The sequence below is a fragment of the Salvelinus fontinalis genome, chromosome 19 (assembly GCF_029448725.1).
Source record: "Salvelinus fontinalis isolate EN_2023a chromosome 19, ASM2944872v1, whole genome shotgun sequence".
NCBI classification, from domain to species: Eukaryota; Metazoa; Chordata; class Actinopteri; order Salmoniformes; family Salmonidae; genus Salvelinus; species Salvelinus fontinalis.
The window spans coordinates 46,030,137-46,045,480 of record NC_074683.1 but is presented as its reverse complement, the minus strand read 5'-3'; the positions used below and the strand labels follow the sequence as shown (position 1 = coordinate 46,045,480).

The window sequence follows — 15,344 nt, the reverse complement described above, 5'->3', positions numbered from 1 at the left end:
AGTCTGTTCCAGAACATTTTGGGGTAACATGTAGTTCAGTACAAACTGTTCTGCAACATAGCAGTTGTTCCATCGAACTGAAAGCACCCCTGACTTGTCCCACAAGCTGACCTCTACTAAAGAAATGACCTAGATAATAGCATTTTAGTCAGTTAAATACAACAAAACATTATTTATAAAAAGTAAATGTTTTTAACACTATTTTGTTTACATTCATGATAACCATAAACTAAAAGTACAGTTGATGGAGCTTGTGTGAATTGGCATTTTTCAACGTGTTCAAAGAAAGTGAATACATTTAACTGGTAATTACCACCTTCCCACTTGTCTATAAATGCAGCATTATTATTCAAAACACCCGCTCGGCCCAGCTGGATGGTGCCCCACCGCTAGGCTTGTGCATGTATACATTTAACTGGTAATACCACCTTCCCATTTGGTTTTGAACGCAGCATTATTATTCAACACACCCGCTAGGCCCAGCTGGGTGGTTCCCTCGTGCTAGACTTGTGCATGTTGTCCCTTCTGCATTTCGGAGAAGATGGCGTCGCAGAGAGGAGTCCCTATAAGTAAGGTAGGCGTTAACATGATATTTTACTTTTACAGTATCTAGCCACAACCTGTTGACATTGTGCTATGTAGAAGTAAATTATGTGCAGTTGCTTCTGATTATAGTGATTAAACTAATCATCGAAATCATAGCACGTTTTTGGTCTCGATCAGTAGTTTTTACCTGATAAAGTAGAATCCTGTTGAAAAAGTATGTTAAGTACCGTTTATATTCCTAAAACATATAGAAGATTATACTGTTGCTGTTTCCTATTATCATGGCTTTTTTATTTATGGCCCACTGTCCAAGCGCCGGTTTTAAATGTTCAAATTAATAATCAATATGCTGAAATAAGTTGTGATATTTTGAATACGTAAAAGTTACTGCCTACACACACGTATCACACTTGTGTTTAGAATATTTGTATTTGGCAAATTCGTAGCCTACCTTCTAACCTACACACGCAGCAATATTTACCAAGCGGTCACACAAGGCTGGAATTGATCGCTTGTTCTACTGTAATCAATAGTGCGCGCAAATATACCAGTCACGTCGATATTGTGTTTAAGTCAATAGAACTGGGACAATAACAGCTGGGACATGTACGGTTTGCACACATTTTACAGACAAACTCAAAGAACTTTGGTATAGGCTACTACTTATGCCTGTCAAGAGATGACAACCTGTCGTAGCCATATATCACTTATATTTCTGTAAGAACGTTATTTCGATAGATGGCCAGGAAAAAAAACGTTTTTTACTGGATAATTTAAACAAATCACCACCTCCATAATGGTTTCTAGATAGCGACAGGGGTTGGCTTTCATTTCAATGATAAACCCTTAAGTCCATGACTTAATGTGAGCCCAGGACTTTTAAGGGAGTATCGCCCGACTTTTTTTTTCTAGCCACGGTGGTCTGAAAATGGCAGCTCCATTTCCAATGCCGCATTCACAACAACTGGGAACTCTGAACTGGGAAATTTCCGACTTCCGAATTCAGACAACTGGGAAGTCTGGAAAAAACGAGTTCCGACTGGGAAAAATCGAAAACTCTGAATTCCAATTCGGGAACACGGGCCTCTTTCTAGAACTCCATCTTTCCGAACTGAAGATCACTGACATGATGATTCGACCTCGTTTTTTTCCGAGTTCCCAGTTGTCTTGAAAGCACTGTTGGTTAAGGGCTTGTAAGTAAGCATTTCACAGTAAGGTCTACACTTGTTGTATTAAAGTTTGATTTGATCACCAATCTGAGGTAAAGGGGATGTGTATTTCCTTTAATTCGTGTGTGGTGAAAACGTTAATCTGTGTAATGTAGTAACACGTTCTGTCTACTATAGGGATATGAGCTTAATATAGAATAATCAAATGTTATTGGTCACATACACATGTTGTAGCTCCAACACTCACTTATCCAAATCAAAGCGCCAGATTTGTTCCCACTACTAGACAGTCCAGAGGCAAAGTCAAAATTGATGAATACAAAATGTTCCTTTTTGGTCTTAATTCAAGGTAAAGGTTAGTATTGTGGTTAATGTTAGGGTTAGGTTTAAAATTTGATTTTAAGAGATAAATTGTAGAAATAGGCAGTATTTACAGTTTTGCCGCTTGCCCAGATAGTGAGAAACCTCCAGATTGGCGACGCATCCAGTTACAGATTATGTATGCTGACGCTGCTTGGTCTGCGAACCTCTAAGTGCAAGTGTAACGGATGTGAAATGGCTAGCTAGTTAGCGGGTACGCGCTAGTAGCATTTCAATCAGTTACGTCACTTGCTCTGAGACTTTAAGTAGGGTTGCCCCTTGCTCTGCAAGGGCCGCGGCCTTTGTGGAGCGATGGGTAGCGATGCTTCGTGGGCAACCGTTGTTGATGTGTGCAGAAGGTCCCTGGTTCGCGCCCGTGTCGGGGCGAGGGGACGGTTTAAAGTTATACTGTTACACATGCAGGTGCTTCTCAGATGGTATGTGCACACGCAACCTGTAGATGTTTGTTGGTTGTGTGTATTGCGTGAGTCGGTAGCTTTGTTCCAAGGCACCAGTCGGTGTACTAGCTCTGGTCCGGGGCGTTATGCTAACCACTGTTGCTTGTGCAGCTAGCTAGTACACACTACTTAGCTAGCTAGTACACACTACTTAGCTAGCTAGTACACACTACTTAGCTAGCTAGTACACACTACTTAGCTAGCTAGTACACACTACTTAGCTAGCTAGTACACACTACTTAGCTAGCTAGTACACACTACTTAGCTAGCTAGTACACACTACTTAGCTAGCTAGTACACACTACTTAGCTAGCTAGTACACACTACTTAGCTAGCTAGTACACACTACTTAGCTAGCTAGTACACACTACTTAGCTAGCTAGTACACACTACTTTGCTAGCTAGTACACACTACTTAGCTAGCTAGTACACACTACTTAGCTAGCTAGGACACACTACTGTAACGACCCTGGGTTTATAAGCGCGGAAATCGTCTCTGCCGCTCGAGCATGCTTTTGCGGCACAGTCGATAGCGTGCCGGACCTCGGGCTAGGAAGTCGAGGGTTCGAGACCTGCTCCCTGCTGTTTCATTACACTACTTAGCTAGCTAGTACACACTACTTAGCTAGCTATAGTACCTAGCTTCTAATGCTACAAGTAATTTCACCACCAGTGCGGGTTGGTGGCGGTAAAACGCCATCCTTTCTGGCATCATTAGACCTATCTGAGCTGGTATGTCTCACAGTCTGTGTCCTGAGAAAGTATCTGCTGGAGACAGACCCTATTGCCTTAAACCAATGACTGAATGGACAAAGCCATCACTTGACACCATTCTATTCATCTGGCCGGGTAGGCATAGTTTGCACCGGGTGAAAAGTGATTGTATTCATTTTGGAACCAGGCTGCCATGCAGGGCTGAGCCGGATGCCCCGTTCTGGCCTACTGCGAAATCAGCTCAAAACAAAAGTGACGTAGGTTAAGCACATGGAGTAATGAGTAGGATTAAGGATTCTTCACATGCAAAAGTGATTGCTTTTGATAACTCTTTATCTCGTTTGAAAATTCAAATATATTCTATGGAAAAGAGATGTTTCTGAACGATGGATCAACCACCCAACTTTGGAGTGGTTGAAAGGAGCTAGCTAGTAGTTCCTGCAGACTTCTAATAATTGTGCTCAGCTAAAACTACACACAGAGACATAAAAATGGTATCATTTAGTTTGTGACTTTGGGTAAGTAGGAAAAATGGCTTAATTGACAATCCAAAGTATCCCTTTTAGTAGACCGGAACTGTGACCATTTTTTCCAATGGTAAACGGCCAGTGTAAGACATCTTCTATTATCCACCATCTTTGAATGCATTTGAAGCCAAGGGAGTCGGCAATGATGGCGTCTCATGGAGACATAGGTCGCGTTCCTCTGCCCAGGAGTTGCTGACATGCCAGATCTAAACAATGCCTGGATAGGTATTTTATTTGTCAGCTAACCACATCATATGCTATAGCAGTCTGGTGCCCAACGGCACAGTCGGATGTGGCACACAACCATTGGTTGATGCATGTAATGTCTTAGTGTAACTGGTGTGAAATTCCTAGCTAGTTAGCGGTGGGCACTAGTAGTATTTCAATCAGTGACTTCACTCACCCTGAGACCTTGAAGTGGTTATTTCCCTTACTCTGCAAGGGCCACCGCTTTTGTGGAGCGATAGGTAATGTTTTGTCGGAGGCAGTTGTGTTCATAGAGTCTGTGGTACGAACCCAGGTTGGGGCGATGAGAGGGACGGAAGCAAGACTGTTACATTGATGTTGTTGACTCGGATTACTGGTTGTTGCAGAGAACTAGGAGGTTAAAGGGAGGGGGGGGGGGGGGGGGGGGGGGGGGGGGGGGCGTAACCAGTGTGAAATGGCTAGCTAGTTAGCAGTGCATGCTAGTAGCATTTCAATCAGTGACTTCACTGGCTCTGAGACCTTGAAGTAGTTGTTTCCTTTCCTCTAAAGCTTTTGTGGAGTAATATTGATTTAAGGACATCTAGTGTAATAGAAATCACATGGTTAGCAGATGTTAATGCGAGTGTAGCGAAATGCTTGTGCTTCTAGTTCCGACAATGCAATAATAACCAACGAGTAATCTAACCTAACAATACCACAACTACTACCTTCTACACACAAGTGTGAAGGGATAAAGAATATGTACATAAAGATATATGAATGAGTGATGGTACGGCACAGGCAAGATGCAGTAGATGGTATAGAGTACAGTATATACATATGAGATGAGTAATGTAGGGTATATAAACAGTGGCATAGTTTAAAGTGGCTAGTGATACATGTATTACATAAAGATGCAGTAGATGATAGAGTACAGTATATACATATGAGATGAGTAATGTAGGGTATGTAAACATTAAGTGGCATTGTTTAAAGTGGCTAGTGATACATTTTTACATTTCCCTAATAATAGATGCAACTATTGGTACGATGATTGTATTTGATTTATAGATTTTTACACAAAGATTGGCCACGAATATTGGCAGTGTATCTTTCGTATTTCCAAAACCGTATCGCAAGCGTATTAGTAGAGCGTTTGGGAAGTGTCTGGGCATTTGCGTCTGACGGCATGTAGGAACATGGAATGACCCAATGTAATGCAGTTGGAGTCATGATTGGCACACCCCCATCAGAGAGCGAGACACAGCTGCATGTGAGCTCTCACATCTTTCAACATGTTTTTTACAAAAGGATAGATTTGAAGTTAGATAAACTTGATTTTTCGGCAGGTACATGTGCAGGATGCTACCCTCTACAGCATGGCCTTCACTCCAGATCAAAACTGAATGCTAAGTTAAGGCTCCCAGGCTTGCAAGGACAGACCAGATACAAATCCAATTAGCACTAAGGTGTGAAGTAAATGGTGTCGAGGCCTTTGGGCCCAACAGGAGGAGTCTTTGAAGCGTCCTCTGAAGCCCCCTCCTACTGTTCAAAGACCATTCACTGGCATTTTCTACAAGAAATCTGCCTCCAGAAATTAAAGCTTCTCCCAAGTGGGTATGACACCTACTCCCGTTGCCTGCTGCTTGGATTCCACTTGGAGATCTGTTCACCGTCTGCCCTGGCCGGTCTCCCCCTGTCTGGTACAGGTACCCCCACCACACTCAGCCCTCTCTCCTGAGCTGTCGCTCGCTTCCAGCACTCACACACCTTTGGGGCGAGAGACTCTAAACTTACAATGGCTAGCCACAAGTCGTTATATATATTTTTTTAAATTATTGTTTACACTGACATTTGGCCTCCCATCCTAACCACCTCTTGCCAGCTTTGGATTCATGTTGCCTGATGAAATTACTATACAATATGATCTTGTTGCCATCTGATGCACATTCAGATATCATACGTTACGTACGCCTCTAGGAAGAGGGAACGCAACACCCTGCTGCAACTCAACTCCCCGTGGAGCGAAAGAGGTATGGGACTGTAGGTGCGAGTAAGGATGACAAAGGCAGAGATTGGTACCGTTTACAGGGAATTTATTCCATCGCACGGTACATTTGGGTAAAAGGGGCTGAACGGAACCAAAGCAAAGAAAGTAAATGTCAAAGGCAAAGCCCCCTCTCCTACCTTATCTGCCTACCCACCTAACTTAGCACCACCTGGTGCGCTAACCAAAATAAAGGGGGTGGTCCACCCAGGTCTTACCTAGTATGTATAGATAGTAAATACTACTGGTTATGTATGCCCGCAGGCTTCTTGCCTAAACACTCCATATGTCCCTTCCCCCTGGGAACAAATGAAACAGAATACAAACAATTACTATAATCAAAAACAGTCCCTTTGTCATAGATATACCTTAGCAGGACCGACTATAAAATACTGCCAACAAATTATACTTCTGCGCAACAACCAACACAGGATATAACAATAAGCTCTCTGAGAAACAACCAACACAGGATATAACAATAAGCTCTGAGAAACAACCAACACAAGATATAATAATCAGTGCTCTGTCAGCAACATAGGACATACCAATCAGCTCTAGTCTCTCAGCAACAACCAACACAGGACATACTAATAATCTCTCTCTAACAAAGGAACACTGACTTTTTCTAGCTGGAGAAGGAGTCTGTAATGGGATACAGCTGTATCCTCTGACGAGAGGGCGGGGTCAGCTCCAATTAGCAATGGGGCCAACCAATCAGCTGCTTGGGGGAATTTCAGGAAGCCATCCTGAAAAACACACATAAACAAAACCACAACACAGAAACTGGGGAACGTAACATACGTCAGCAATGCAGAGCTCTCCCTGTCCTATGGCATGCCTTGATTGTGTTACTGTTGATGATATCTGGAAATGTGTATGTACACCCTGGCCCATCTACTGTTGCTAGCCCCAATTCTGATTTGTGCTCTGATATCTGATTTCTGCCCTCATAAAAGCCTGGATTTTCTGCACGTTAACACTAGAAGCTTATTACCTAAAATGGATCAAATGAAAGTGTGGGTTCACAGCTCCAATCCAGATGTGTTGGTCATTACTGAGACATGGTTAAGGAAGACTGTTTTGAACACTGATGTTAACCTTTCTGGTTATAACCTTTTTCGGCAAGACAGATCTTCCAAAGGTGGGGGAGTGGCATTCTTTACCAAGGAACACCTTCAGTGCTCGGTTGTCTCCACCAAGTCTGTCCCGAAACAATTTGATTTGCTGGTTTTAAGCATTAAACTTTCAAATAGCTCTTTGTTGACTGTTGCTGGGTGCTATCGTCCTCCATCAGCACCGGCCTGTACCCTACCTGCCCTAAGCTCTCTCCTGGCCCCTTACACTAACTCTGAATTTGTCCTGCTAGGTGACCTAAACTTGGACATGCTTAAACCACCTGACCAAGTCCTAAAGCAATGGGACTCCCTAAATCTTTCTCAGATTATTACCAATCCCACAGGGTTTGACTCCAAACACCCAGAAAAGGCTACTCTCCTCGATGTTATCCTCACAAATAATCCTGATAGGTATCAGTCTGGTGTTTTCTGTAATGACCTTAGCGATCACTATTCACCGGCTAAGGAGTATTGGTGTCTCTCTCTGAGGGGTCTTTGGGCTGGTTTGCTAACTACCTCTCTCAAAGAGTGCAGTGTATAAAGTCAGAACATCTGCTGTCTCAGCCACTGCCTGTCACCAAGGGAGTACCCCAAGGCTCGATCGTAGGACCCACGCTCTTCTCAGTTTACATCAACAACATAGCTCAGGCAGTAGGAAGCTCTCTCATCCATTTATATGCAGATGATACTCAGCTGGCCTCTCCCCGGAATTTGTGTAAAATGCTCTACAACAAAGCTTTCTTAGTGTCCAACAAGCTTTCTCTACCCTTAACCTTGTTCTGAACACCTCCAAAACAAAGGTTATGTGGTTTGGTAAGAAGAATGCCTCTCTCCCCACAGGTGTGATTACTAGCTCTGAGGGTTTAGAGCTTGAGGTCATACAAATATTTGGAGCTTGAGCTTGACCTCATACAAGAGCTTGACCTCATACAAGTACTTGGGAGTATGGCTAGACAGTGCCCTGTCCTTCTCTCAACACATATCAAATCTGCAGGCTAAGGTTAAATATAGACTTGGTTTCCTCTATCGTAATCGCTCCTCTTTCACCCAGCTGCCAAACTAACCCTGATTCAGATGACCATCCTACCCATGCTAGATTATGGAGACATAATTTATAGATCAGCAGGTAAGGGTGCTCTTGAGCGGCTAGATGTTCTTTACCATTTGGCCATCAGATTTGCCACCAATGCCCCTTATAGGACACATCACTGCACTCTATATTCCTCTGTAAACTGATCATCTCTGTAGACCAGTTGCAAGACCCACTGGTTGATGCTTACTTATAAAACCCTCTTAGGCCTCACTCCCCTTATCTGAGATATCTACTGCAGTCCTCATCCTCCACATACAACACCCGTTCTGCCAGTCACATTCTGTTAAAGGTCCCCAAAGCACACACATCCCTGGAACGAGCTGCAACAAACACTCAAACTGGACAGTTTTATGTCCGTGTCTCATGGACACTCTTACTGACAGTTGTGGCTGTTTTGTGTGATGTATTGTTGTCTCTACCTTGCCCTTTGTGCTGTTGTCTGTTCCCAATTAATGTTTGTACCATGTTTTGTGCTGCTACCATGTTGTTCTGTTGTGTTGCTACCATGCTGTGTTATCATGTGTTGCTGCCTTGCTATGTTGTCTTAGGTCTCTCTTTATGTAATGTTGTCTCTTGGTGTGATGTGTTTTGTCCTATATTTGTTTATTTATATTGTATACATTTTTTATCCCAGGCCCCCGTCCCTGCAGGAGGCCTTTTGGTAGGCCGTCATTGTAAATAAGAATTTGTTCTTAACTGACTTGCCTAGTTAAATAAAGGTTAAATAAATAATATAATACAAATAAGGGCAAGAGTAGGCCTAACTTAATCCAGGAGGTGGTAATATGCAAAAAATAAAATCCCATTTCATGTTGCCAGCATTTGTACATTGTAACTCTAATCCTCTGCCCCTTCCTTTACAGCTATGTCCAAAGTTCCTCCACACAAACTCCACCAGCCACACCTGGCCCTTCAGCGCCATCGCTGAACTAATAGGTGAGTCATCGTCATATTGTCCAATCACAAAACCAGTGTTTTCCAACCTTTTTTAACCCTGATATACGTTGATGGGATAAAACATTCTAAGGCACACCTAAAATGTCCCTATTCGTTTATTTAGTGGTAATACCCTCCCTGCAAACAATGAGTCGTTAGGAAATGGTCACCTAAAATCGTCAGGATGTTGTGTCAGGGTCCCCTGGAGGTTTTGTCTATTTCTAGCTTGGTTCCGGGGATGTCTCCAATTACTTTTTCGGATGTTCTTGGGACGTTGTATTTATTTATTTATTTTTATTTCACCTTTATTTAACCAGGTAGGCTAGTTGAGAACAAGTTCTCATTTGCAACTGCGACCTGGCCAAGATAAAGCATAGCAGTGTGAACAGACAACAACACAGAGTTACACATGGAGTAAACAATAAACAAGTCAATAACATGGTAGAAAAAAAGAGAATCTATATACAATGTGTGCAAAAGGCATGAGGTAGGCAATAAATCGAATAATTACAATTTAGCAGATTAACACTGGAGTGATAAATCATCAGATGATCATGTGTAAGAAGAGATACTGGTGTGCAAAAGAGCAGAAAAGTAAATAAATAAAAGCAGTATGGGGGGGAGGTAGGTAAATTGGGTGGGTAGTTTACAGATGGACTATGTACAGCTGCAGCGATCGGTTAGCTGCTCGGATAGCAGATTTTTAAAGTTGTTGAGGGAGATAAAAGTCTCCAACTTCAGAGATTTTTGCAATTCGTTCCAGTCGCAGGCAGCAGAGAACTGGAAGGAAAGGCGTCCAAATGAGGTTTTGGCTTTAGGGATGATCAGTGAGATACACCTGCTGGAGCGCGTGCTACGGGTGGGTGTAGCCATCATGACCAGTGAACTGAGATAAGGCGGCACTTTACCTAGCATAGCCTTGTAGATGACCTGGAGCCAGTGGGTCTGACGACGAACATGTAGCGAGGGCCAGCCGACTAGGGCATACAGGTCCCAGTGGTGGGTCGTATAAGGTGCTTTAGTAACAAAACGGATGGCACTGTGATAAACTGCATCCAGTTTGCTGAGTAGAGTATTGGAAGCTATTTTGTAGATGACATCGCCGAAGTCGAGGATCGGTAGGATAGTCAGTTTTACTAGGGTAAGTTTGGCGGCGTGAGTGAAGGAGGCTTTGTTGCGGAATAGAAAGCCGACTCTAGATTTGATTTTGGATTGGAGATGTTTGATATGAGTCTGGAAGGAGAGTTTGCAGTCTAGCCAGACACCTAGGTACTTATAGATGTCCACATATTCTAGGTCGGAACCGTCCAGGGTGGTGATGCTAGTCGGGCGTGCGGGTGCAGGCAGCGAACGGTTGAAAAGCATGCATTTGGTTTTACTAGCGTTTAAGAGCAGTTGGAGGCCACGGAAGGAGTGTTGTATGGCATTGAAGCTCGTTTGGAGGTTAGATAGCACAGTGTCCAAGGAAGGGCCGGAAGTATACAGAATGGTGTCGTCTGCGTAGAGGTGGATCAGGGAATCGCCCGCAGCAAGAGCAACATCATTGATGTATACAGAGAAAAGAGTCGGCCCGAGAATTGAACCCTGTGGTACCCCCATAGAGACTGCCAGAGGACCGGACAACATGCCCTCCGATTTGACACACTGAACTCTGTCTGCAAAGTAGTTGGGGAACCAGGCAAGGCAGTCATTAGAAAAACCGAGGCTATTGAGTCTGCCGATAAGAATATGGTGATTGACAGAGTCAAAAGCCTTGGCCAGGTCGATGAAGACGGCTGCACAGTAATGTCTTTTATCGATGGCGGTTATGATATCGTTTAGTACCTTGAGCGTGGCTGAGGTGCACCCGTGACCGGCTCGGAAACCGGATTGCACAGCGGAGAAGGTACGGTGGGATTCGAGATGGTCAGTGATCTGTTTGTTGACTTGGCTTTCGAAGACCTTGGATAGGCAGGGCAGGATGGATATAGGTCTGTAACAGTTTGGGTCCAGGGTGTCTCCCCCTTTGAAGAGGGGGATGACCGCGGCAGCTTTCCAATCCTTGGGGATCTCAGATGATACGAAGGAGAGGTTGAACAGGCTGATAATAGGGGGTGCGACAATGGCGGCGGACAGTTTCAGAAATAGAGGGTCCAGATTGTCAAGCCCAGCTGATTTGTATGGGTCCAGGTTTTCCAGCTCTTTCAGAACATCTGCTATCTGGATATGGGTAAAGGAGAAGCTGGGGAGGCTTGGGCGAGTAGCAGCGCGGGGGGGGGGGGGGGGCGGGGCTTTTGGCCAAGGTTGGAGTCGCCAGGAGGAAGGCATGGCCAGCCATTGAGAAATGTTTGTTGAAGTTTTCGATTATCACGGACTTATCAGTGGGGACCGTGTTACCTAGCCTCAGTGCAGTGGGCAGCTGGGAGGAGGTGCTCTTGTTTTCCATGGACTTTACAGTATCCCAGAACTTTTTGGAGTTAGAGCTACAGGATGCAAATTTCTGCTTGAAAAAGCTGGCCTTTGCTTTCCTGACTGACTGCGTGTATTGGTTCCTGACTTCCCTGAACAGTTGCATATCGCGGTTGCTCTTCGATGCTATTGCAGTTCGCCACAGGATGTTTTTGTGCTGGTCGAGGGCAGTCAGGTCTGGAGTGAACCAAGGGCTATATCTGTTCTTGGTTCTGCATTTTTTGAACTGAGCATGCTTGTCTAATATGGTGAGGAAGTAACTTTTAAAGAATGACCAGGCATCCTCAACTGACGGATGAGGTCAATATCCTTCCAGGGTACCCGGGCCAGGTCGATTAGAAAGGCCTGCTCGCAGAAGTGTTTTAGGGAGCGTTTGACAGTGATGAGGGGTGGTCGTTTGACCGCGGACCCGTGGCGGATACAGGCAATGAGGCAGTGATCGCTGAGATCTTGATTGAAGACAGCAGAGGTGTATTTGGAGGGCAAGTTGGTCAGGATAATGTCTATTAGGGTGCCCATGTTTACGGATTTAGGGTTGTACCTGGTGGGTTCCTTGATGATTTGTGTGAGATTGAGGGCATCAAGCTTAGATTGTAGGACTGCCGGGGTGTTAAGCATATCCCAGTTTAGGTCACCTAACAGAACAAACTCTGAAGCTAGATGGGGAGCGATCAATTCACAGATGGTGTCCAGGGCACAGCTGGGAGCTGAGGGGGGTCGGTAGCAGGCGGCAACAGTGAGAGACTTATTTCTGGAGAGATTAATTTTTAAAATTAGAAGTTCGAACTGTTTGGGCATAGACCTGGAAAGTATGACAGAACTTTGCAGGCTATCTCTGCAGTAGATTGCAACTCCTCCCCCTTTGGCAGTTCTATCTTGACGGAAAGTGTTATAGTTGGGTATGGAAATCTCCGAGTTTTTGGTGGCCTTCCTAAGCCAGGATTCGGACACGGCAAGGACATCAGGGTTGGCAGAGTGTGCTAAAGCGGTGAGTAAGGCAAACTTAGGGAGGAGGCTTCTGATGTTGACATGCATGAGGCCAAGGCTTTTTCGATCACAGAAGTCAACAAATGAGGGTGACTGGGGACATGCAGGGCCTGGGTTTACCTCCACATCACCCGAGGAACAGAGGAGTAGTAGGATGAGAGTGCGGCTAAAGGCTATCAAAACTGGTCGCCTAGAGCGTTGGGGACAAGGAATAAAAGGAGCAGATTTATAGGCGTGGTAGAATAGATTCTGGGCATAATGTGCAGACCGGGGTATGATGGGGCACGGGTACAGCGGAGGCAAGCCCAGGCACAGGGTGATGATAAGAGAGGTTGTATCTCTGGACATGCTGGTCTCAATGGGTGAGGTCACCGCATGTGTAGGGGGTGGGACAAAGGAGGTATCAGAGGTACGGAGAGTGGAACTACGTGGTCCATTGCAAACCAAAACAATGATAACTAGCCTGAACAACAGTATGCAAGGCATATTGATATTTGAGAGAGACATACAATAAGGCATAAAGTGATTGCAGGTCTTGATTGGGAGAGCTAGCTAAAACAACAGGTGAGATAACAGCAGCTAGTCAGCTAACACAGCAACAGCAGGTAAAAATGGCGATGACTAGGCAGAGAGGGTCGGACCAACTACACACAGATTCTGAGTCAAAGCACAGAGCCGACAGATAAAACACAAATAAACAGAATGGAGCACCGTGAACCAATGGACAGTCAAGCAGGCATCAGCCACGTAGCCAAGTGATCACAGTGTCCAGGGGGCAGCCGTAGATGGAGCAGGGAGGCCTCCACCAAGCTAGCACGCGGCGTCCAAAGTTTGTAGCCCGGGGGGTGGTCTGCTCAGACGGAGGGGGTCCGCTCAGACGGAGGCCGGCCGAGGGCACAGCGGATGGGGCACTCGTCTGCAGACCAGACGTGGTCGTGTCGACAGAGAATCCAAGCCAGATGGCGATGGCGAAAGAGAGGTTGTGAACTGTGCTTGCTAACTGGTGCTAGCTTCGTGGCAGTGGCGCTATCTGCAAGCCAGCCGCGAGGATCAGAAGTAGCGGCTCAGGGACCACGGCAGGAATCCGGCGCTGTTGCCGAGAGACAGTCCGATGCTGGTAAACTGGTGAGTAACATCCAGGCCAACAACAGGGCTGGTGTCCGTGCAGAAGGCAAAAGCTGCTAGCAGCGGCAAAAAATGGCTAAATTAGCTTGTAGCTGATTAGCTGGTTAGCTACTGGGGGTTCTTGAAAGCGTTCCAAAGCCAAAAAACAATAGCGATTCCGTATCACATTGGGCGAGGTAGGCTACCGGAAGGCACAATCGAATCAAAAATCGAAAAGAGACAGAAAAAAAATGTTAAAATATATACAAGAAATACGAAAAAACACAAACGTACACGAGAGGACCAAAGAAACACGTCTACACTGCTACGCCATCTTGGAAATCGAATCATGGTCCCCTGGTGGATTTGTTTAGTTCCCGGTTGGTCCTGAGTATGTCACCGAGGACGTTCTTGGGATGTTGTGTCATTGTCCCCTGAAGGTCCACCGAATGTTATTTGGACGTTGTCATGGACCCCTGGAGGTTTTTGACTAGTTTCCGGTTTGTCTCAGGGATGTCACCTGATGGTCGCAAAAATGAAATCAATGAGCGAATACTCCGATTAATTGATAACTAAAATAGCAGTGCAGATGGTACTCTTTTGCTAAATGCAGAGATTAATGAATGTGTCAATCAATCTCTCCTTCTCTTATCTCCATCTTTCTCTGTGTCCCTTTATCTCACACTCTTGATTTCCTTCCATATCCTCACTATTCTTAACCCATCACACTATTTCTGTCTTTTTACCTCTACCTGGAGCAATAAAGGCTTAGGATATATTCATATATTTCATCAGCCAGTGTCTCCCATCTACTCAGTACACACACACACACACATATTGCCAACCCCCCCACCCCCACCAGTATGGCTTTGGACAGGCCTTTGGATTCAAGCCTACTCCAGACAGAATAATGGAGAGAGGGTGGGCTAGGCAATAACATATAGTAGTACAAAAATTGCAGTAGGGAGGAAATGTGAAAAGGAGATGGCTGGATTAATAGAGAGATTGATTTGAAAATAGTTGGGGAGAGTGGGAGACCAGACCACATGTTTGTGTTAGCCTGATGTTACAGTAGTGTCTTGAGGATATAGCATCAGTATACGAGGCTGGGGTTCCATCCTCCGTGACAGCTGTCCCAGACAGGCTGTTCTAAAGGAGAAAACACATTGCACCGAATGACGGTCTGCCTTTCGCTCGCAGTTCGTTCAGCTTTTTGTGATTTCGGTACCAACCCCCGGTAGGCGTCAACATTTGCAGCCGTCTCTAGATGACGAATTGATTTGCAGTCAATATGCAAATGAAGGCTGTCACTTTGTTCAGAGGTATGTACTCTTGGTCTGCAAACGCTACCAGTGTGTCCAAGCCTTAATGGTTCACATTGCACAATCAACAAAGGGGGACATGTTCTATCTATCACACTTTACCATACACCATTTTGAATGTAGAATTTCTGGGGGGGGTCTAAACCCCTCGTGGTGTGGTAATTTTCCACAGCAGTAGCAACACAGCTGGTAAGTGGAGGGTTTGGCTTGGATGTGCCGGCTTGGCCATAGTCTTGTTCTCATTGAAAAGCAATAAGAAGGTGTCATGAGTGGTCTAGTATAGGGTTTTATCATCTACACTATGAAAGGGACTGGTTATTTGCACAGCAACC

The 15,344-nt window shown here is 45.0% G+C and overlaps 1 protein-coding gene across 2 annotated transcripts in view; it reads left to right on the top strand.

The window, feature by feature from the left end:
• The first annotated feature begins 464 nt into the window (after nt 1-464).
• LOC129816836 (MORC family CW-type zinc finger protein 3-like) overlaps nt 465-15,344 on the top strand; it is a 33,186-nt gene continuing 18,306 nt past the window's right edge. For both annotated transcript variants that reach the window (XR_008753619.1, XM_055871761.1), the window contains exons 1-2: nt 465-574; nt 9,079-9,151. Coding sequence is in view for 1 of the 2 variants with exons in the window: in XM_055871761.1 (XP_055727736.1) it covers nt 542-574; nt 9,079-9,151 (106 nt within the window). In the remaining variant the exon portion in view is untranslated. The remainder of the gene's footprint in view (nt 575-9,078; nt 9,152-15,344) is intronic.